The 21,023-nt window shown below is 46.0% G+C and overlaps 2 protein-coding genes across 2 annotated transcripts; one reads left to right on the forward strand and one right to left on the reverse strand.

Moving 5' to 3' along the window:
- Positions 1 to 716: 716 nt before the first annotated feature.
- Positions 717 to 12,593, forward strand: RMND5B (required for meiotic nuclear division 5 homolog B). The gene is made up of 9 exons (XM_007952971.2): positions 717 to 861; positions 7,358 to 7,503; positions 7,619 to 7,759; positions 9,132 to 9,232; positions 9,452 to 9,618; positions 10,785 to 10,950; positions 12,098 to 12,200; positions 12,290 to 12,444; positions 12,530 to 12,593. Exons 1-9 carry the CDS (start codon positions 723 to 725, stop codon positions 12,591 to 12,593), a joined length of 1,182 nt encoding a protein of 393 aa, XP_007951162.1. The 5' UTR covers positions 717 to 722.
- Positions 12,594 to 14,222: 1,629 nt separating this feature from the next.
- Positions 14,223 to 18,104, reverse strand: NHP2 (NHP2 ribonucleoprotein). The gene is made up of 4 exons (XM_007952972.2): positions 17,945 to 18,104; positions 17,800 to 17,869; positions 14,963 to 15,068; positions 14,223 to 14,348 (listed from the first exon to the last, which is right to left on the reverse strand). Exons 1-4 carry the CDS (start codon positions 18,102 to 18,104, stop codon positions 14,223 to 14,225), a joined length of 462 nt encoding a protein of 153 aa, XP_007951163.1.
- Positions 18,105 to 21,023: the final 2,919 nt, after the last annotated feature.

A 21,023-nucleotide genomic window follows, 5' to 3' on the forward strand; every position in this document is an offset into this window, starting at 1 on the left:
TAGTTACCTCTTCCCTGTGTCCATCACTCCATGCACTCCTGCCCCCTGAGCTGTCTCCCTGTGCATAAACAGCCCTTCTTTCTCCCATGATTGTTCTCTCCAGGGAGTATATCTACCTCAGGTAAATGTTCAACTCATATGCCTATCTTTTGTTTGGCTGGAAGCCACAGGTGTGGGTTCAATTCCAGACCTGAAGAGCAGCTAGGGACCATAGTCTCAGTGGTTCCACCAGGCTCTATCAGACCAGCAAACTTAGTCCCCCTTTTTTTTTTCCAAGTGATTTTGAGTTTTGTTCCACATTGTTCTCCCTCTCTATCCAGGATTTCCTACATAGATCCCCCTCTGAGTAGTTGACAGTGGTAGCTGGGCACCATCTAGTTCTTCTGGTCTCATAGTTGTATAGGCTGAGGATTGCATGGGGTACCAGTCACTAGGACTAATTGTTTCCATGAATCTTTGATTTTCTTCATTCTTCTTTGCTCTGGATGAGGAGAGACCCATTATTGCATCTAGATGGCTGCTTGCAGGCTTTTAAGATCCCAGTCACTACTCGCCAAAGTAGGAAGTGGAACAATGTTTTGTGTAGCATGTGGACAGATGTTTTAAGCAGGGGAATTTGGGCAGCATTGATATACTGGCCTCATGAGGACACAGTATGAGAGAGCCCCCCACACTGTGCAGGTCTGACACAGCTGACCACTGTGTTCCAGGCTGAGGCCACCATGGAGCAGTGTGCATGTGTGGAGAGGGAGCTGGACAAGGTCCTGCAGAAGTTCCTCACCTATGGGCAGCACTGCGAGCAGAGCCTGGAGGAGCTGCTACACTACGTGGGCCAGCTGAGGGCTGAGTTGGCCAGCGCAGGTGGGTGTCCTTCCCCACAAGAGCCCGTTACCAGCCATACTGTACATCTAACAGACTTGGAGGCCACCTGGTGACAGGGTTCTGGAAGGATAATGGTTGGGACATTGGCACATGGATCCCTAGGCTTCCTCAAAGGGGAATAATGGAAGTCTCTGAGCTATTTCAAAAGCCAACAAACATTATTAGTTTACTTGAGGTTATTTTTATTTACATTTTGTTTTCATTTAGCTTTTTGAACTATTTTTTAAACATTATAAAATAATTTCAGACTTACAGAAAAGTCCCAAGAGTAGTTCAAAAAACTCACATATATCTTCATATATTCAAATATTAACCAACTTTGAACATTTTGCCATATTTGCTTTATCATCCTCTTGCATACTATTAAGGAGTTCTGGTGGCATTGTGGTTAAGGCATTGGGCTGCTAACCAAAAGGGTGGTGGTCTAAACCCACCAGCCCCTCTGTAGGAAAAAGATGAGGCAGTCTGCTTCCATCAAGGTTTACAGCCTTGGAAACCCTGTGGGGGTCACTGTGAGTCAGAATTGACTTGATGACAATGGGTAGGTTTTTTGTACTCTTTTATTTTTTTAATCATTTGAAATAAGTTGCAGGTATCATGTCCTTTTGCTCCTAAGTCTTTAGTGTGTATATCCTAAGATCAAACTAAAAACCAAACTCACGGCTGTCGAGTCTAATCCGACTCACAGCAACCCCTCTTTGGGTTTCCGAACCAGTATTACTATGGAAGTAGATTGCCCAACCTTCCTTCTGAGGAGTGGTTGGTAGGTTTGAACTGCCAGCCTTCTGGTTAGCAGTCAAATGCCTTAGGCACTACGCCACCAGAGCTCCTATCCTAAGATTAAGGGCTTTCTTTTACATAACTATAGTGTAAATACAAGAATCAAGAAATAAAACATTGATAAAATATTGTCATCTAATGAATACAGCTCATATTTCATTTTGCTGTTGTCCCAATTATTTTAATAAAGCAATTTAATTTTATTTTCTGGTTTAGGATCCAATTCAGGATCATGCACACTACATTTAGTTTCTCGTGTCTCTCTAGTTTTTCAATCTAGGACATTTCCCCTACCCTCCTTTGCTTTCTGTGATAGTGACATTTTGAAGCATTAAGGTCAATTATTTTGCAAAACAACCCTCAATTTAGATTTGTCCAGTGCTTCCTCACGATTAGATACAGGTTTTGTATTTTTGGCAGGAGTAATTCCTAAGTGATGTGTTCTCAGTTCATAGTATTAGGAAGCACATGCTGTTGGCTTGTTCAGCTATTAGCCATGTTTAACTTTGATCACTTGGTTAAGACAATGTCTGCCAGGTTCCTCTACCATAAAGTTGCTATATTTTTCTTTTATAGTTAACAAGTAATTTGTGGCAAGATACTTTGAGACTATATAAATGTCTTGTCATCAAATTTCAACCCACTGATTGTAACATCCCTGATGAGTCATGCCTGAATCAAATACTGTTATGCTGGTTGCAGTTTAGCTCTGGTGGCACAGTGGATAAGGCATTTGGCTGCTAACCAGGTCGGCAGTTCAAACCCACCAGCTGCTCCCCAGAAGGAAGATAAAGCAATCTACTTCTGTACAGATTTATAGCCTTGGAAACCCGTGAGGGTTATTGTGAGTTGGAATAGACTTAATGGCAGTGGGTTTTGATGTGGTTTTTTTTCCTGCCCCACCTTTCCTTGTACATTATTAGCTGGCATTCTACTATAAGAAAGAGCTTTCCCTTATTTATTTGTCAATTCATACTTGCAGATTCTTATTTTATTCAGTGGGTTTATTTTGATGCTCAAATTGTACCAGATGTGACCAAAGGGAACCTCTTCAGCCTGGTTCTTAACATCCTTTTTTTAAAATTTGACATGAAATTTGCCCTAATTTTAAAGTGTCTGGTTAGCTACTTTTAGTATACTTACAGAGTTGTACAATCATCACCATTATCTAATTTCAGAACATATTCATCACCCCAAAATGAAACCATGTACCCATTAGCAATCACTCTTCATTCTTCCTTTCCCCTAGCCTCTGATAACCACTTATTTATTTTCTATTTCAGATTTGCCTGTTCTTGGTATTTCATATACATGGAATCATACAGTATGTGACCTTTTGTGTCTGGCTTCTTTCACTTAGCAAAATGTTTTCTGAGTTCATCCATGTTGTAGCATGACCAAATAATATTCCATTTTATAGATATACAACATTTTGATGGCATATTACGACAACAACAACATGTACCTATTGATGGGCATTTGGGTTGTTTCTTTTGGCTATTGTGAATAGTGCTGCTATGAGCATGCATGTTGAAGTTTCTGTATGGATGTGTATTTTTTATTCTCTTGGGTATATACCTAGAAGTAGAATTGCTGGGTTATATAGTAGTTCTCTGTTTAGCTTTCTCAGGAGCTACTAACCAGTTTCTAAAGCGGCTATACCATTTTTCCATTCCTACCAGCAATATATGAGGGTTCCAATTTCTTCACATTCTTGTCAACACTTGTTATTTGTTTATCTTTTTGAGTATAGCCATCCTAGTGGGTGTGAAGTGGTGTCCTATGGTGGTTTTGATTTGTATTTCCCTAATAAGTAATGATGTTGAGCATCTTTTCAAGTGCTTATTAGCCATTTGTAGATCTTCTTTGGAGAAATATCTATTTAAGTCCTTTGCCCATTTTTTAATTGGGTTAATTTCTTTTTATTGCTGAGTTCTTATTTAAAATGTCTATATACTGGATACTTATCAGATACATGATTTGTAAATATTTTTTCCCACTCTGTATGTTGTCGTCTTTCACTTTCTTGATAGAACCTTTTGAAGCACAAAAATTTTTAATTTTAAAATTGAATGAAGTCCAATTTATCTACTTTTTTCTTTGGTTACTTATGCTTTTCAAGTCACATCTAAGAAATTCTGTAATCTAAGGCTTTGATGATTCACACCTGTTTGCTTCTAAGAGTTATATAGTTTTAACTCTTATATTTAGGTCAGTGATCCATTTTGAGTTAATTTTTCTATATGGTGTGAGGTAAGGAGTACAACTTCATTCTTTTGCATGTGAAGCTCTAGTTGTTCAAAGATTATTCTGTCCCTTCCTATGTCCTTTTGGCATGTTCCCATCATATTTTTAAAAAACACTTCTTTACTTTCTGGCACTAAGATGTCCCTTTCTCCATGGATCCCTGGTTCTTTTAATGGGGAATAAAACAAAGATCTGGTTGCTACTATGATATCATTATTTCTAGGTTCTTTTAGCAGACAGACTCTCTCTTTCTTACTTCCTATCTATCTTCCTATCTCAAACCATGAGTTTATACTGATACCTCCAATTCCAATCCAATATCAGTTGGTTCTTCCCAGACTTCACTCATTCCATAGTTATATCTCCCTTCAAAACAGTATGAAATCTGGCTCCCAACATCATCAATACATTCTCTCATTTGCTCAATACATAGTAAATATTTTCAAATGGCTATACCCCCATACCACTGAGAAAATACAAATCTACTAGTTTTATTTTTTAATATTTATTTTTAAAGAACGCATGCACATAGAAAAAACTTCAAGTTCATAAAGATTTACAATGAAAAGTGGATCTCCCTTTCACACTGTCTCCCAGTTCCTAAGTGTCCCTTCCTAAAAGCTACCCTTGTCCCCAGTTTCTCAGGTGCCCTTACAGATAGCATCTGTGCAAACCATAAGGATATGTATGTTGTTGTTGTTGTTATGTGCCATCGAGTCGGACCCAACTCACAGCGACCCCTCCTTGGGTTTCCGAGGCAGTATCATTACGGCAGTAGATTGCCCCATCTTCCTTCCGAAGAGTGGCTGGTGGGTTTGAACTGCCAGCCTTCTGGTTAGCAGTCAAGTGCCTTAGCCACTATGCTACCAGAGCTCCCAAGGATATGTATAGGTGTCTATTTTACCCTCTTTTTTTTTTTTTTTTTTTTGCTTCTTGAGAATACACATGGCAAAACATACCAATGCAATAATTCCTACATGTACAATTCAGTGACATTGATTATATTCTTCAAGTTGTAAAAACCATTCTCACCCTCACTGCCCCCTCAGGTTCCATCTAATCTTTTGAGTTGCTATTGTCAATTTGATCCTGTATGGTCATCCTCTATTTTTCAAAAACACAAAAGGTAGCATAAAATACATACTTCCTGTACCTTAAAGGATTCCCCCCCCCCCTTAAAAAAGTGGAGCTTGTTCTACATCAGCACATGGAGTTCTGCCTCATTCTTGCTAATGGCTGCTGCCCAACATTCCATTCTGTGGTTGTGCTGTGTTGCAGTAAATGCCCTGGTTTCCTTGCTTTTGATGGCATCTGTTAGCTGCCTGAGGTAAAAATGGTTTTCTCTTGCTGGTCAGAAGCATTCATTTGCAGCTGTCTGTGCTCCTGGATAATAGATACTGTGTTTTGGCTGCAGTGTGCTTACAGGGAGACTGTGTCTTCTCAGACATGGAATTGCTGAATTAATGATAGTGGGGTCCTTGTGAGATGAGGACTTGGGAATTTCTAGGTTAAAAGGCTTTGTTTTCTTGAGAGGTGGTTACTTTGTCCTAAAGAGGATGTAGCCAGGGAACGAGCACAGTGTACCTCTCTGCGTGCTCAGCAATGGTGAGGAGTGAGTGGTATCTGGGGTTTCACAGGCCAGTGCTGATGCTGGGGGTGGAATGCAGTTGGATTTCTGCCCTGTCTCCCTTGAGTAGGTGAACAAATGCCTCCTATTTGTATTTGTCAGTTCTCATTCAGTTACAAATGGTAGAAACTCAGCTTAGACTGGCAAACAAACTAATGAGGGTGGATTCGTTAGCTCACATAACTGAGTGTACAGGCCCACCTGCATCCAGGTACTACCTGGTACCCTGAATCTTTTTATTCCTCTATAAGGCTTTTTTTGGAGCTCTGGTAGCATAGTGCCTAAGGCACTTGATTGCTAACCAGAAGGCTGGCTGTTCAAACCCACCAGCCATTCCTCAGAAGGAAGGTTGGGCAATCTACTTCCGTAGTGATACTGCCTTGGAAACCTAAGGAGGGTCACTATGAGTCAGGTCTGACCCGACAGCACATAACAACAACAACAACATCATAAGGCTTTTACTCATGGTGGCTTCTCATCAAGGTGCCATGATGCCCTAGCAGCTCCAGTTCACATTTTATATGTTTTTAGCAGGCTGGCAGAAAGATCCTTTCTCTTCCAAGACTTCCATTCTCAGAGCTGAGATGCTTACTGGCCCCCTTGGGTCCTGTGCCCTTCCATGCAACAAGATGCTACCATCTGAAGGGTACATAGGTTCTGGACCAGAAGAAGAGATGGCACCCTATCTCCCTCCTCTCCTCCAGGCCCTATGTGTGTCAGCCTGGCCACCGGGGCCCAAGCCTTTACTGACAGACTTTAGGCCTGGCATTCTGAGCCAGAAATGACCCTGAGCTTCCCTGGCCAACTCCAGCCTGGCTGTATCCTTTAGTTAATAAGAGATATTCATGTGGGGATAATGCCTTATGGTTCAAAGCCATTTTACATCCATTATCTCACTGAAGATAATATGGGTCAGTCCAGCATGGTGATGAGAAACACTGGCTTTAGATCTATCAGTTACTGCTGTGTGTCCTGGGCCAGTTTAGCATCATGGTACCTCACTCTCCTCAGCTAAAGAAGTGGGATTCTAAGATTATCCACTGTATGGTGTGCTGGTGAGGATTAAATGAGTTCATATATCTGAAGTACTTAACCCATGTTGTTGTTGTTAGTTGTTGTTGAGTCAGTGCTCAACTCATGGCAACTCCATGCACAGTGAGAATCTTGACCATTGTGATCCATAGGATGGTAGATTTCCAGGCCTTTTTTTCTAGTCTGTCATAGTCTGGTGAAGCCTGTTCAGCGTCACAGCAACATACAGGCCTCCACTGGCACACGAGTGATGGATGTACATGAGGTGCCTGCAAGGCAAGATTCCTGCCATTGAACCATCAGTGCTCTCACTTAACCCTCTCACTTAACAAATCAGTTGTCATCTAGTCAATTCCAACTGATGATGATCCCATGTGTGCAGAGTAGAACTACTCCATAGGATTTTCAGCAGTTGTGACTTTTTGGAAGCCCATCACCAAGTCTTTCTTCCAAGGTGCCTCTAGGTGTCTTTGAGCTACCAACTTTTTGGTTAGTGGTTAAGTGCTTAACCTTTTGCACCACCCATGGTCCCAAACCATCACGACAGTCTCTATGGCTGGTAGTATTACCCCCAATTTTACAGATGAGAAAATGAAGGCTCAGAGAGAACTGGGTTATCCTAAGTCATGCAGTTAAAAAAGTAGAATAGAACCAATTCTAGGTATTTTACTCCTGAGTTAGGGCTTCCTCCCAGGCTGGCAGTTAGAGGAAGCAAAGACAAGGCCTGCAGTGGAAGGGGTGCTGTGGTCAACCTCTGTGCCCTGACTCAATGCCATTGTTTCTCTGCAGCCCTCCAGGGTACACCTCTCTCAGCTACCCTCTCCTTGGTGATGTCCCAGTGCTGCCGGAAGATCAAAGACACCGTGCAGAAACTGGCTTCAGACCACAAGGACATTCACAGCAGTGTGTCCAGAGTGGGCAAAGCCATAGACAGGGTGAGCATGTGGGTGGCCCCAGACCTGGGGTCAAAGATGTATGCGGGGCTGTACTGGAACTAGTAGGCAGCTGTGAGCACCCCAGTCACAGGGCCCTGTCTCTCATCCTCGTTAGAACTTTGACTCTGAGATTTGTGGTGTAGTCTCCGATGCAGTGTGGGACTCACGGGAGAAGCAGCAGCAGATCCTGCAGATGGCCATTGTAGAGCACCTGTACCAGCAGGGCATGCTCAGTGTCGCCGAGGAGCTGTGCCAGGTAATGCTGGGCCAGGGGAGGTGTGGAGAGGACCTGTCTATGTTGCTTTTACCTGATAGTTTTCTTTAAATTGTTGTTGTTTGTTGCCATCAAGTCAGCCCCCTTCTCAGGGTGACCCCCATGCACAACTGTTCTGGTCCTTAAGGTTTTCACTGGCTGATTTGCGCAAGTAGATCACCAGGCTTTTCTTCCTAGTCTCTCTTAGTCTCAAAGCTCCACTGAATCCTATTCAGCATCGTAACAACACACCAGCCGCTATTGACAGACAGGTGGTGGCTATGTATGACACACACTGGCAAGGATTAAACACAGGTCTCTTGCATGGAAGGCGAGAATTCTACCACTGAACCACGAATTAAGTCCGTTTTTCTTTTCTTTTTTTTTGGTGAAAATACACAACAAAACATATACCCAGTCAACAAATTTTACATGTACAGTTAATTGACAGTAGCTACATACTTCACATTGTGTCACCATTCTTCTTATCTCTGTCCCTGTTGTTTCACCACTATTAACTTAAACTCTTTGCTCCTTAAAGTTCTTGTCTGTGTTTTAGAGTTAGCCTTGTCCATATAATCTCATACAGATAATTCTTTAAAAGAGTACATTGTTCAAGATGAACATTCTTTATTAAATGAACCAGCTTGTTTCATTTAAAGATGACTTTGTGGGATAGTTTCAGTTCAGGGCTTAAAAGTTATTTACAGGGAATAGATTCAGGGATTCCTTCACCTTCAGTCTAATGTAGTCCCTTTATTTTAGACAGGAAATCAGTTTCTTTTTGCCATAAAGGTAAACCCTAAAAAAAAAATCTGTATCTCTCTCTGTATGTGTATGTACACACACACACACACACACATATGCATATGTGTGTATGTGATGAAAATAAAGTATAGTTATTAATTTCTAGAGTTGATTGCCAGTCAGGGTCCCAAGTTCAGGCATGATACTGAAATATCTCTTTACTATCCCTTTTATTAAAAATGAACTTAGTAAAAAGAGACAGTCACAGTTGTCAGGTGTTAAGGACACACTGGCAGGCAACGAGACTTCCCTTTAATGTGATCATGAAGACTAGCAAGGAACTGACAGGGAGGGGCATCATCTTCTCACCATTTTCCTCAGTGTAGGGTCTGGACTCATCTCTGGCACTGCAGAGGTGGGTAGGCTTTGCAGGTCACATTTGGGGAAGCCCAGCATGCAGCACTCTGGCTCCCCAGAACTAACATGGGGATGAGAGGGCCCAAACGACACCTGATGCAAATCCTGCTTTCTTCAACCTGTCATGGAGACAGATGAGGATTTATCACATGGAAAGCAGAGAATTCTGGAAACACTGCCCTCCAGTGGTGGGGTCTCTTTCCCCCTATAGGAATCAACACTGAATGTGGATTTGGACTTCAAGCAGCCTTTCCTGGAATTGAATCGAATCCTGGAAGCTCTGCACGAACAAGACCTAGGCCCTGCCTTGGAGTAAGGAGGCCCTTGGGGTAGGCCAGTGGCTGCTCTGCCTAGAAAATCACCTTCTGCCTTTGCTGCTGTACCCTGATTCCCAAGGGACAGGCTTGTCATGGTTTTCTTTTCACCCAGATGTAACCTGACATGCCTCCAGGGGCCTCACACAGACTTTGGGAGCCCACTTCTCAGCTCCTGGCTCTGCCACCAGCTCTAAACTGGCCTGTTTCTTCCCAGATGGGCCGTCTCCCACAGGCAGCGCCTACTGGAGCTCAACAGCTCCCTGGAGTTCAAGCTGCACCGCCTGCACTTCATCCGCCTCCTGGCAGGTGGCCCTGAGAAGCAGCTGGAGGCCCTCAGCTACGCCCGGCACTTCCAGCCCTTTGCTCGGCTACATCAGCGTGGTAGGTGCCAGGTGCCAGGGTGGGTGTGGATGAGGGGGTTGGAGCTGCTGGCTCTAGCAGGTTTGTCGGGTTGTCAGTCCCGCCCCCACGTGGGGCTATAGTCACTGAGATGCCCTCCCTACCTGGAAACCTCCTTGGCCCCTCATGGTCTGTAAGGTGAACTCAAGCTCCTTTCTTGTCTGCCTCCTCCACATCTTTTTAGCTTACTCTCAGGCCACTTGCATCTCCAGTGCCCTGCCATACACAAACACCCACCCCAGACTTCTCCCAGTGCCCACATCATGCCAGGACCTTACACTAATTTGCTTTAGCACATGCCTTTCTCTGCCTAGAAAGTTCCTGCCCGTTTTCTTAGATTCATCTCAACCACCTCCTCTGCAGCGTCCTTGACAGCCCTCTTCCTTGACACCAGGATTTCACAAACCTGTCATTTAAGTCTTTCACCAGTAATAACCACCCACGCAAAGGAACCCTGATAGTGTAGTGGTCAAAGCATTCAGCTGCTAATGAAAAGGTCAGTGGTTCAAATCCACCAGCCACTCCCCGGGAGAATGATGAGGCAGTCTGCTTCCATGGACTGAAAGCCTTAGAAACCCTATGAGACAGTTCTGCTCTGTCTTAACAGGTCACTAGGAGTCAGAATCAACTCAGTGGCTGTGGTTTTAGTTTGGTTTAGTTTAACTACCCACACTGTTACTGTTTTTCTTTAGCTCCACTCTTATATATTACTTTAAATTTCATTCAAAAATAAGTATGAAAAACAAGCAAATATTCTTAAATTCTATAGCTAGATACTGCTGCCTCCTCCTGAAATTGCTGACCCTGAGGTCTTGTTAGAGAAAAAAAGATATGAGTGCCAACCTCATACTTGCTCCTGGAGGCACTCAAGATGGGGAGACCTGAGAATGGGGTGTGCAATTCTGTTGGTTAATGCCTGTCCTTGTCTCATATGAGCAGGCCACTAGTGGTACCCATTCTGCCTCCCTTTCCGAGGTGAGGAAGCCCCTAGATGCCACCTCCCCACCGGATTTTTGGGAAAACCAGTTCTGCCTGAGGGCTCCATCTGTTAACAGCAGCCCTGCCACCCTCAGGGAATGGGCACTGACCCTGGTGGGAAAGGCTGGCTTTGGGCCCCACCCTGAGCTGCCACCCTGGTTGCCTTGTAGAGATCCAGGTGATGATGGGCAGCCTAGTGTACCTGCGGCTGGGCTTGGAGAAGTCGCCCTACTGCCACCTCTTGGACAATAGCCATTGGGCCGAGATCTGTGAGACCTTCACCCGGGATGCTTGTTCCCTGCTGGGGCTTTCCGTAGAATCCCCACTCAGCGTCAGGTACCACCCAGTCCTGTTGGGGCAGCAAAAACGGGAGGGTGCAGAAGGAAGATTTTACAGAGACTGCTGTGTGCCAGGCTTGGTGCTTATTGCTTCTACAGACCCACTTTGACTCTTAATCATTCTTGGAGATTGGAATTACCTGATTTTATAGACACAGAAGCTGCGATGAAGATTTGTAGCCTGGAGTCCCCATGAGGCCACTGGGAGGCCAGTGTTCTCATTTTGTTAGGTCTCTTGCAGTAGGTCTCTGCTTCTCCTACATCTTACCCTGGATTCCTGCAAGAACCTCCTGCAGTGCCCCCATACTCACCACATCTTTAAAAAACACCACTTTCCTTCAGAGAAGACTGAGTAATGTTTTAGAGCTGTGGCTTAAAGGCTTTTTTACATTAATACTCCTCTCTCACAATTTCACTATGACTGTAGGAGTCAGAGGCACTATTACCCTCTTTTTACAGATGGGGAAACAAGGCTCAAGATGGGACTAACTTGCCTAAGGTCTCATGGGAAATTAAGGGCAACTGGATCTGACTCCACAGCCACATACTCCACCACAGCAGATACTTATCGTGGGGGCATTTTACTTAGAATGACTGGAATCTTAAGATCCTACCCCACTCTAGTATGATGAGCCTCCACTGTCATTTAACTTGTTAACATGCACTCAAGTTTTAGAATGGTGCTTGAGAAGGATGGTTCCATGTTGTACAGCCCTGCCCAATGCATTGCAGAGTATTTACCATCCATGTTCCAGCCAGCAGGCTCCCCTACCTACCTCCCTTACCCATTCCTGGCTGCCCTAGATACTAATGTGACAGAGGTTCTGGGTGACAACAGCAGGTAAGTCCTACAGGCAGGCTGGACCTCAGTCATACCAAGGATTTTTGAGTGTTTTGGATTTTCCTTTTGTTTTTCCTATAAGTGCTCAAATTTGGGGGTGCATTAGAATTATCGTCTAGCGTTGGATACACATAACTATGTATGTGGCACTTTGTAAGTGATAAGATTCTCAAAGACAGATTTGATCTTAGGCCACTTTAGACCCCAGGCCCAAGTCACCTGCTGACGATAGGGTTTGTGGATTCTTGTGTCTGCTGGGCTTCTGAGAGCTGGCTGACTCAGCCCCTGCTCTTTGTCCCGGCAGCTTTGCCTCTGGCTGTGTGGCCCTGCCTGTGCTGATGAACATCAAAGCTGTGATTGAACAGAGGCAGTGCACCGGTGTCTGGAGTCACAAAGATGAGTTGCCGGTGAGGCCTAGCAGGGGTTGTGGGCAAAAGGGACTTGGGGCGGACAGCTAGGACAGGATGTGGGAATCACCCGTGCCTGGCCTCCACAGATCGAGATCGAACTTGGCATGAAGTGCTGGTACCACTCAGTGTTTGCTTGCCCCATCCTCCGCCAGCAGACATCAGACTCCAATCCTCCCATTAAGCTCATCTGTGGTCATGTGATCTCCCGAGATGCACTCAACAAGCTCATTAATGGAGGAAAGTAAGTGCCTCATGGTTGGCTCTCCCTCAGGTGGCTGTCCTGCTTGCTGGTCCCTGAGAACTCCTTGGTTCTCCTCCCTTTGCAGGCTGAAGTGTCCATATTGTCCTATGGAACAGAACCCAGCAGATGGGAAACGCATCATCTTCTGAGTCCTGCCTGGAAGGAATTTTGTTGAAGGGCCTTTCACCTGAGCCTTGATTGGCCTTGATTGGGTGGTTGGCCTCTGGTTTACATTCATTTTAGAGCAACTGGCTGAGGAGGGCTCCCTCAGGGAGGGGCCCACCTTATACTTGGCAGCTGGCTTCTCTGCTGGCAAGGAAGGCAGATGCCAGTGGTCTGTGTCCTACTTTGTCCCTCCCTGTTTATATCTGCTGTTGACTTAGTAGCAACTGACAGAGTAGCAAAGGACTTGGTCATCAGCAAACATCTCATCTCTGCCCACCCTCAGCCATATTTGTTACTGCCATGCCAACGCTACCATGTCCACTCCAGCCTGCAGCCCACGGGTACACAGCTATGGCCACCTCCTCCCACTGTACAACACAACTGTATGTATCCATCTCCCACTGTAAATAGTCTTAATGTGAGCTGAATTTCACTGTTTTATAACTTTGAGTAAATACATTTGCAGCCTTCTCCTTATCTCTCCTCTCCTGCCCTTAGCTTCATACATCTACTTTCCACAAGGTTCTGGCATGACCTGGTTGCAGCTGTGGAGGGAGCATAGTGGGCCAGTGCTCAGGCAGAAAAAACCCAACTTGCATCTCTGGTTGGAGAAGAAATAATAGCCTGAGGCATTGTCCATAGGTCATAAACAAAGTAGAAGCCAGAGGCTTTAATGGAACACCTGGAAGATGCTTGACTCAGAGCAAGGTATTATCAGTTGGTGTGGGGAGGATTTAGGAAGATGAAGTGACTTGCACAGCAGGGCTTAACAGCTTACAAAGGAGAGAGCTTGGAGTTTAAACCAGAACTGATACTCAAGCCCAGACTCTTTCCAGTTTACTCCAGTGTCCTTGAGAATTGGTCACTATGTGTACCAAGTCCTGCCTTGGGCCTTTGACCATAAGGAGACCTTAAGTCTAAAATGTCTTAAGGGATCCGATTATCAGGGCTCATTATGCTGAACAGGAGAAGTAGCCGGGGGTTTTGTATTTAACTTCATATCCCTATTTAAAATTTACCATAGGGGGTTGAAACTGCTTCCTTAAGTTTCACAGTGACATTTAATGCTCTTGAGGGAAGAAAAGCAGAATAAGGGTATCCTTTGACATTGGGGCTGCAGATTTATGTGAAATGGGCACTGGGATCTGCCACCTTACCTTGCAGCTGTCAGCTCCATACTTGGAGCTCTGGGTGGGCAGCAAAAAAATCCATCCTCAGTTTAAGCCCAAGCACCCAGACTTGGGCAGCCAAGCTGAACACTAAACCATCTTAGAGTCCTTCAGGGTCTCTGTGAGAGCAGACGCTTCCGCTATTTCCTGCCCACCATCTCCTTGGCCCCACCAGCAGCTGCTGCTTTAAAAAAAACACCCACAGAATCACATTTAAGTCTTAGCATTTACTTCCTCCACACAAAATTCTTGGAACTGTCTTCATGTAAGCTCAACAGGAAACTACTGATTGAGAAGATGCTGGCTTTATCCTCATGAAATAACTGTTGGAGCTGCTTGAGAAGAACACATGCCTCAGGCAATCGGGAAGATGCTGGGAGTGTAGGCAGCCTGACCGCCGCCCAGCAGCTTCCAGAGCAGGTGCCAAGTTGCTGCCCCAGTCCTTCACAGAGGTGGGGGCAGGGCTTGGACCTCTTCAAAGCACTCGTCATAGGCCTCCTGGTACTCTTCATGGGGCTTGACCATTATCACACAGGTAGGGCGCTTGGAGCCAGCAGCAGCTCCCAGGTCCTACAGAGAAAGAGAGGCTGTTTGGGAAAAAATTGCTACACAATTTGTATGCCAGGAGTCATAAAATGAAGGACAATGATGAAGGGCCTAATCTGGTCCAGACAGTTTCTGCTGGGCCCACATTATATTTAAAACGTTTCATATGGTTTGCCATCATTTAAACTCAACAAACTTTCAAGCCAGTCTAGCAATGTTAGGCCTACATTTCCCCCAAAGCTACAGTGACTGGTCTGGGGCCTGGCAGGGTTGCCCTCTTGGGCAGGGCCTGTGCTTTCTGGCTCCCTCCCACCCCATGGCCTCAGACCTGGTCCCCGCTATGGAAGGATAAAGACAGCTGTAGCTCCCTAAAAACCGGCCCTGAGCATCCATCTAACAGGGCTAAAACACGGGCACCATTTCCATTTATAAAGCACATTCATGCACATCTTCCATTTTCATTCTCCTGCTTGACAGGGAGGAAGCAGAAGTACAGAGGTAACTTACTGCACCCCCAACAAGGCAGTGGCAGAGCTAAGAATGCCCAGGCCTGTCTTCACTACAGAGCTTATGTTCTTTCCCACTAGGCTACCCCTCCCCAGTGCTGACCAACGTTGCCAAGTTTATGTGCTTCTTACCGTTTTAGAGGGGATATAGACATAAGGCAAATTCCGGTCCTCACACATAACCGGAAGGTGGCAGTATACCTCCACAGGCAGTGTGTCTCCTGCCAAAACCATGATCCTGAAATTAAAGAAATCATGGTCATTTCTTTCCTTCCTTTTTGTCTTTTGCTGCCTCTAGGCTGGGGGGGAGGGGGCGGTGTACAGAGACAAATAAAAACCCAATCTGCATGTCTAGCTGCAGCACTTAATGAGCACTGCCCTCAAGGAGCCCAGTTATTCATGTGGTAATGTAGACCTCTGAAGGTAGGTGCAAAATTGTGTAATGGAGTGACTACATTCTTCTGAGGAAATGGTCATTTTTTTTTAACCACAATTTCAAAAGTTATCTCTGATGTAAGAAAGTTTAAGAGTTACTGAGCAGTAGGAGAAGCTGATATGGCAGCACCAATATTTATGCCACCAAGTAGTGTATATCAAACCAAACTCACTGCCATCGAGTCGCCGACTCATAGCAAACCCCATTGGGTTTCTGAGGCGGTAAATCTTTCCGGAAGTAAATTGCTCAGTCTTCCCTCTGCAGAGTAGAGTGGCTGGTGGGTTTGAACCACCAGCCTTCTGGTTAGAAGTCAAATGCCTTAGGCACTACGTCACCAGGGCTCCTTTCAAGTAGTGTAGTGCCAGGAAAGGTGAAGTGCGGAAGGGACCCCAAGGAGTTAGTGCTCAGCTATCTTTGGAACGCCGCCCCCCCCCCCCCAAAAAAAAGGCTCTGTCAGGCATCGATGGTGGGGCAGTGTACTGGAGATAAGGAAAGCATTTAAGGCTGGAAGAAGCAGGCTGGCATCATATAATACAGGGCTGTGGGCTACCTGGAATGGGACTCTATCCTACGAGTGATGAGAACCACTGAGGGCATCCCCGGGGTTCCCAGCTGTCTTGTGGCTCTCAGCAAGGGCCTCAGAAGGCCTGAAGACACAGAAAGGAGATTCCTTTCTCCCAGAATGGGTAACAGGCAGACTCAAGAAGCCTTGGTCCAAAATGCTTCTGTGTTCTCATGGGTCTTGTCCTCACTTTTGTAGGCTGCTCCTCCTCCTTTAAGTGTTGATGTTCCCCAATGCCTGGTCCTCGGCTGCCTTTTTCTCTCAATCCCCTTTCCCTGGCTGAAGCATCCACACCCATGACATCAACCGCTATCTAAGTGCTGACAACTCATGTCTGTTCTCTCCAGCCTGGCCCCCTCTCTTTCAAGCTCCAAGCCCATATGGCCATCTGTCTGTTCGACAGTTCTGCTGAGGGGCCTTGGGGACCAGGGATATGTATCTCAAAGGTACCTAAAAAAAGCCCTCTAAAACTAAACTTGTGATCTTCCCACACAAACCTGGCCGTCCTTCACTGTTCACTCTCTCACTGAATGGGGCTTTCCATCTCTTTGGCTGAGCAAGACAAAATCCAGACACCATCAGTACTGCCTCACTCTACATCTTAAACTCTCTAATCCACCCACTTTCATGTTCTCCATCGCAACTAATCAAAATGTCCCTCACCTTTTCTGGATTACAGTAGCCTCCTTTCTGAGTTTTCCCAAATCTACTCTTGCCTGTCTAATCCTTTCTTCCTTCAACTGAAAAGTATTCTTAAGGCATAAATATAATCATGTCACAGTCCCTGGCTTTAACCCTTCAATGGCCCCCAAAGAGCCTTACCTTGGTTCACAGGCCCCACAAGACAGCAGGGCCTCTGCCTACCACCACCTCTCCTGTGCTTGGGCCTTTGACCAAGCCCCTTCTGGGTAGAACCACCTTCTTCCTTCCCCCGCTTAAAACTTAATTAGTCCCTCCATCTTCAATCTTAGCACAAATCAAACTCCTTGATGCACAGCCCTATCCTTCAAGGTCAAACTAGGTCAGAATCCCAATTGTGCTGCAAGTCCCTCAGTGTTATTTCTTAAGCACCTATAATGTGCCAGAAACAAAAAAACCTCAAACCCACTGCCATGGGGTTGATTCCAATTCATGGCAACCCCCATTGGGTTTCCCAGGCAGTAAATCTTTACGGAAGTAGACTGCCTAGTCTTCCGCAGAGTGACTGGTAGGTTTGACTGCCAACCTTCTGGTTAACGGTCAAATGCCTTAGGCACCACACCACCAGAGCCCCTTTCATAATGTGCCAGCCACTGGGGATAAAGCAGAGTGGGGCTCTACTGTCCCGGAGCTTATTATGGTCTGGCCTGTGTGGGACGTACTGGCAATAAAAATGTCAATACTAATTTCAGACGCTGATAAATGCAAGAAAATACGGGGAATGAAGTCATTCTCAATGTACTTTCCCTCATGGTTATCACAATTTGTAATCACTTTCTGATTATTTGCTCAATGTCATTGCATCCTCATAGCCGGGTGCTTGACAAAACCCTCAATAAACAGTGGCTGAATAAATGAAGTGGGAGGGTCGTCTACTCTAATTGGACAATACGACATGATTAGCTCCTCTCTGGAATTCACTTTGCCCACGACTTCCTTCTGAGCTCAATACTTCTGTACTGAGTGGAGTTTACTGATTGCTTTTGTTGTTGTTGTTGTTATGTGCCGTCGAGTCAAACCCCACTCATAGCGACCCCTCCTTGGGTTTCCGAGGCAGTATCACTACGGATTGCCCAACCTTCCTTCCGAGGAGTGGCTGGTGGGTTTAAACCGCCAGCCATCTGGTTAGCAGGCAAGTGTCTTAGCCACTATGGACTGATTGCTTTACTATCTTCTTATACTAGCCTGAGTCAGTCTACCTGGCTTTTACCAAGCACCTACCAAGTTTACCGTTTAGAAATGCGAGGACCCGCCGGGAAGGAGGTGCCTTACCCTTTTTCGCCTTTGTTGATAAACTTCTGAACCTCCTTCACGCCGCGCCGAATCTGTTTCTGCTTCACGGCTGCAACGACATTAGAGTCAGCCCGGGGCCTCGCGCCACCCCCCGCGCTCCTGACCGCCCGGGCGGCCGCAGTACCTTTCTTGATGCACTTGTAGAGCTTCCGCGTGAGGCGGCGAGAGGCGAGGGGCTGAGCGATGGGGTTCAGGTTGACCAGCAATTCGTGGTAAGTGCGCTCACTGCAGCACGCCTCCGCCGGAGCCTGGGGCCCGTCGGGGTCTGCCTTTATTTTGGTCATCGCGGCGGTCACAGTAATACACACACGGAACTCCCGAGAGACGAACCCACGCGGCCAGGCGCTGTGGGAAACACTTCCGGGTCGTCCCACTGTGCGAGAAGCCGGCCGTAAGCCACAACCAATTAGGTAACTAGTTTTTTTTTAAGAAAAAAAGTCTCCAACTCGCAGGCCTATCGTTGACGCTCAGCCTCTTCAGTAAATGTAGTTAGAGAAGGGCGGGGTCTTGAGAGAGAAGGGCGGGGTGTTGAGGGAGAAGGGCGGGGTCTTGGCCGTAGGAGGCGGGGTCACTCCTATTGGACAGAGCGGATTAGGAGCAAAGGCCAAGGGTATTTTGAAGCAAAAGGGGGTGCCTACCGGGATGAGAAGGGATAAATCCCGCCTTTCTCTCGTTTGAGAATTGTGCGCCTCGCGGACTGGGAGGAGAAGGAGTCCAGTGCCTTTTGGGGCGTGCCCATACCTGAGGGGGCGGGATCATCTCCCGATGAGCTGGTCTGCGACCAGAGTGGAAACAACGGGAAATCTGTGTTCGTTGTAATCACGAGTCAAATTAGTTAAGATCTGACGTCTTAAGTACTCAGGGTGGAACCTAGTCAGGTCTCGGGTCCTGAGCTGGTCCTGGGTGATGTCTAAGTACTTAAGGTAAAGCCAGGCGCTACTAATGGTTTCTTTCGTTTTTGCGTGATGTCTTCATTGGCCCCTGCTGCACAACTATGGAAAGAAGATACAGCGCCAGGGATGGCTCCACTCGTTGACTACTTTTCCCCGGGTAGCCCTGGGGCTCACTCCTTTTCCGTCAGGGATCTGCTCATATGTCACCCCATGGGAGAGAGTCTCCTGTTCACCCTATCCAAAGTTGGAACCCCTTCCAGCCTCTTACCAACGTCCCCTAACCCTTTTATTTTCCTCATAGTTCTTATTGCCAGGCATTACACACACATCCCTGAGACAGAGCTGGGGCTGAAGGGCAAGGCCGCTTGAGCACAGCCCTGGACACTGGGAGGGAAAGGCATTTGGGGCTGAGATTTGGGGCAAGTGGAGTGTGGGCGAACGCTGAGCAGACTGACCAGTTTCAATGGATCTGCAAAAGGCAGGTGAGCAGGCCTTGGCTGGGATGGATCTTGGCATCTCTGACACAGTTTGTCTTGAAACCAAACCAAGAAGCAGAACCATATGCCATCAATTCAATTTTGACTCCTGGCAACCCCATGTGTGTCAGAGTAGAACTATGTTCCATAGGGTTTTCAATGGCTGACTTTTGGAAGTAGATTGCCAGGCCTTTCTTTCAAGGCACGTACATCTAGGTAGATTTGAACTGTCCTTTGGTTAGTAGCCAAGCACTTAAACTTTTGTCCCACCAGAGACTCCTGTCTTGGAACACACTGAATGGATATTAATTAGACAATTGCTACCAGTTAATTGCCTTAGGTTATTCCATGGCAGGCCTGCCATTTTTATGGTGATGTTATCAGGCCAGTATGGAACTTTAGAAGTGTGTGGGAGGCCATGGGGTTGGAACATAGGTTAGTTAAGCCAATTTGTCCCACTTAAGAATGGATTTAAAAAATTTGGTTACTATGGAATTTCATCCCCCCCCTTTGGAATTTCTTGAGGTGGCTTGTTCCTAAGCCTTAGGTTGATAAATCACCGTGAACTTTTGCCTACCCCATAATCTCCCCTGCCATCTTTTTTCCTTTGCCGTCCTGGAGTAGCAATTCTGCTCCTCACATGGCCTGTGAGGTCTGTGAGACCAGCCTTGTGGTCTCCTTTGAACACATAGGTCTTTGGCCTTGCAGAGTTTTCCATTCCTGCTCCCAAGGGACATTCCTGTGACCAGTTTTAGCCTTATAACACTTATATGAAAATGTACTAGGGTCACAAAGGTAAGAATGCTCCAGATAAGTGTGTGGGGCAGGATAAACTCTGTCCTGGGGAGTGATGGAGAAGTTCCTCCTAGAGAAACTTAATCAAGCAGACCTTATTGGTTGAGACCTTGACCTCACTGAGGCCTTGGTTCTTTGTTGTTGTTGTTTAACTTTTATTGTATTTGGGTGAAAGTTTATAGAGCAAATTTATTTTCCATACAGCACTTCATACACATTTTGTTTCATGACATTGACTGCAATTTCCCACAATGTAACAGCTCTCTTCCCACTTCCTCCCTATAGTTACCTCTTCCCTATGCCCTTCTTACCTATGCATTCCTGTCTGTCTAGCTTTCCACCTATGCAAATGCTGCCCTTCTAATCTCTCACGGTTGACTGTTCTAAGGGGTGCATCTCCCCTTTGATGGTCCACTCAGGCCTTTCTATTATTTGTCTGAGAGCTAATCCACAGGAATGAATCCAATTCCAGAACCAAAGGGCAACCTGAGGCCTTAGTCTGAGGGGTGTCAGCAACTGCACCAGTTCACATTTCTATCAGTAATGGCAGAGGATTCCAATTTCTCCATGTCTTCATCAATACTTAATGTTTTCTGATATTAGCCACCATCGAACTGTGGTGCCTTGCATGTTACTGTGATGCTGGAAGCTGTGCCACTGGTATTTCAAATACCAGCAGAGTCACCCATGGTTGACAGGTTTCAGCAGAGCTTCAAGATTAAGACGCACTGGGAAGAAGGACATGGTAGTCTCCTTCTGAAAGATATGGCCATTGAAAACTGTGGTAGTTCAGTTGGTGTGTCAACTTGGCTGGGCCTGGTTGAGTGGCTGGGCAACTTGTGGTAGTTATTCCCCATGATGAGACTGGTAATCAACTGCATGGTGGAATCTACTGTGAGCAGCTGAGTAGCTGCCTTAGGGAATGTGGTCTGCTTCCTGTATATAAGCAGAAGCCTTGCGGAATGGTCTCTAGCCTATGGCACGCTTGGACCCTGCATGTAGCTGCGTTATTGCTCAGCAGACTGCTATGCTCTGCCAA

This window comes from Orycteropus afer, unplaced genomic scaffold (assembly GCF_000298275.1).
Source record: "Orycteropus afer afer isolate SDZICR_OR568_19922 unplaced genomic scaffold, OryAfe1.0 scaffold00366, whole genome shotgun sequence".
Taxonomy (NCBI): Eukaryota; Metazoa; Chordata; class Mammalia; order Tubulidentata; family Orycteropodidae; genus Orycteropus; species Orycteropus afer.

What these genes read in the sequence shown, in the direction of transcription:
- RMND5B (XM_007952971.2), top strand. Translation starts at nt 723, where the DNA reads ATGGAGCAGTGTGCATGTGTGGAGAGGGAGCTGGACAAGGTCCTGCAG. An exon ending in TGGGCAAAGCCATAGACAGG is followed by an intron (nt 7,504 to 7,618) that starts GTGAGCATGTGG and finishes CATCCTCGTTAG; the next exon opens with AACTTTGACTCTGAGATTTG. An exon ending in TCGCCGAGGAGCTGTGCCAG is followed by an intron (nt 7,760 to 9,131) that starts GTAATGCTGGGC and finishes TTCCCCCTATAG; the next exon opens with GAATCAACACTGAATGTGGA.
- NHP2 (XM_007952972.2), bottom strand. Translation starts at nt 18,104, where the DNA reads ATGACCAAAATAAAGGCAGACCCCGACGGGCCCCAGGCTCCGGCGGAG. An exon ending in ATCAACAAAGGCGAAAAAGG is followed by an intron (nt 15,069 to 17,799) that starts GTAAGGCACCTC and finishes CTTTAATTTCAG; the next exon opens with GATCATGGTTTTGGCAGGAG. An exon ending in TCTATATCCCCTCTAAAACG is followed by an intron (nt 14,349 to 14,962) that starts GTAAGAAGCACA and finishes CTTTCTCTGTAG; the next exon opens with GACCTGGGAGCTGCTGCTGG.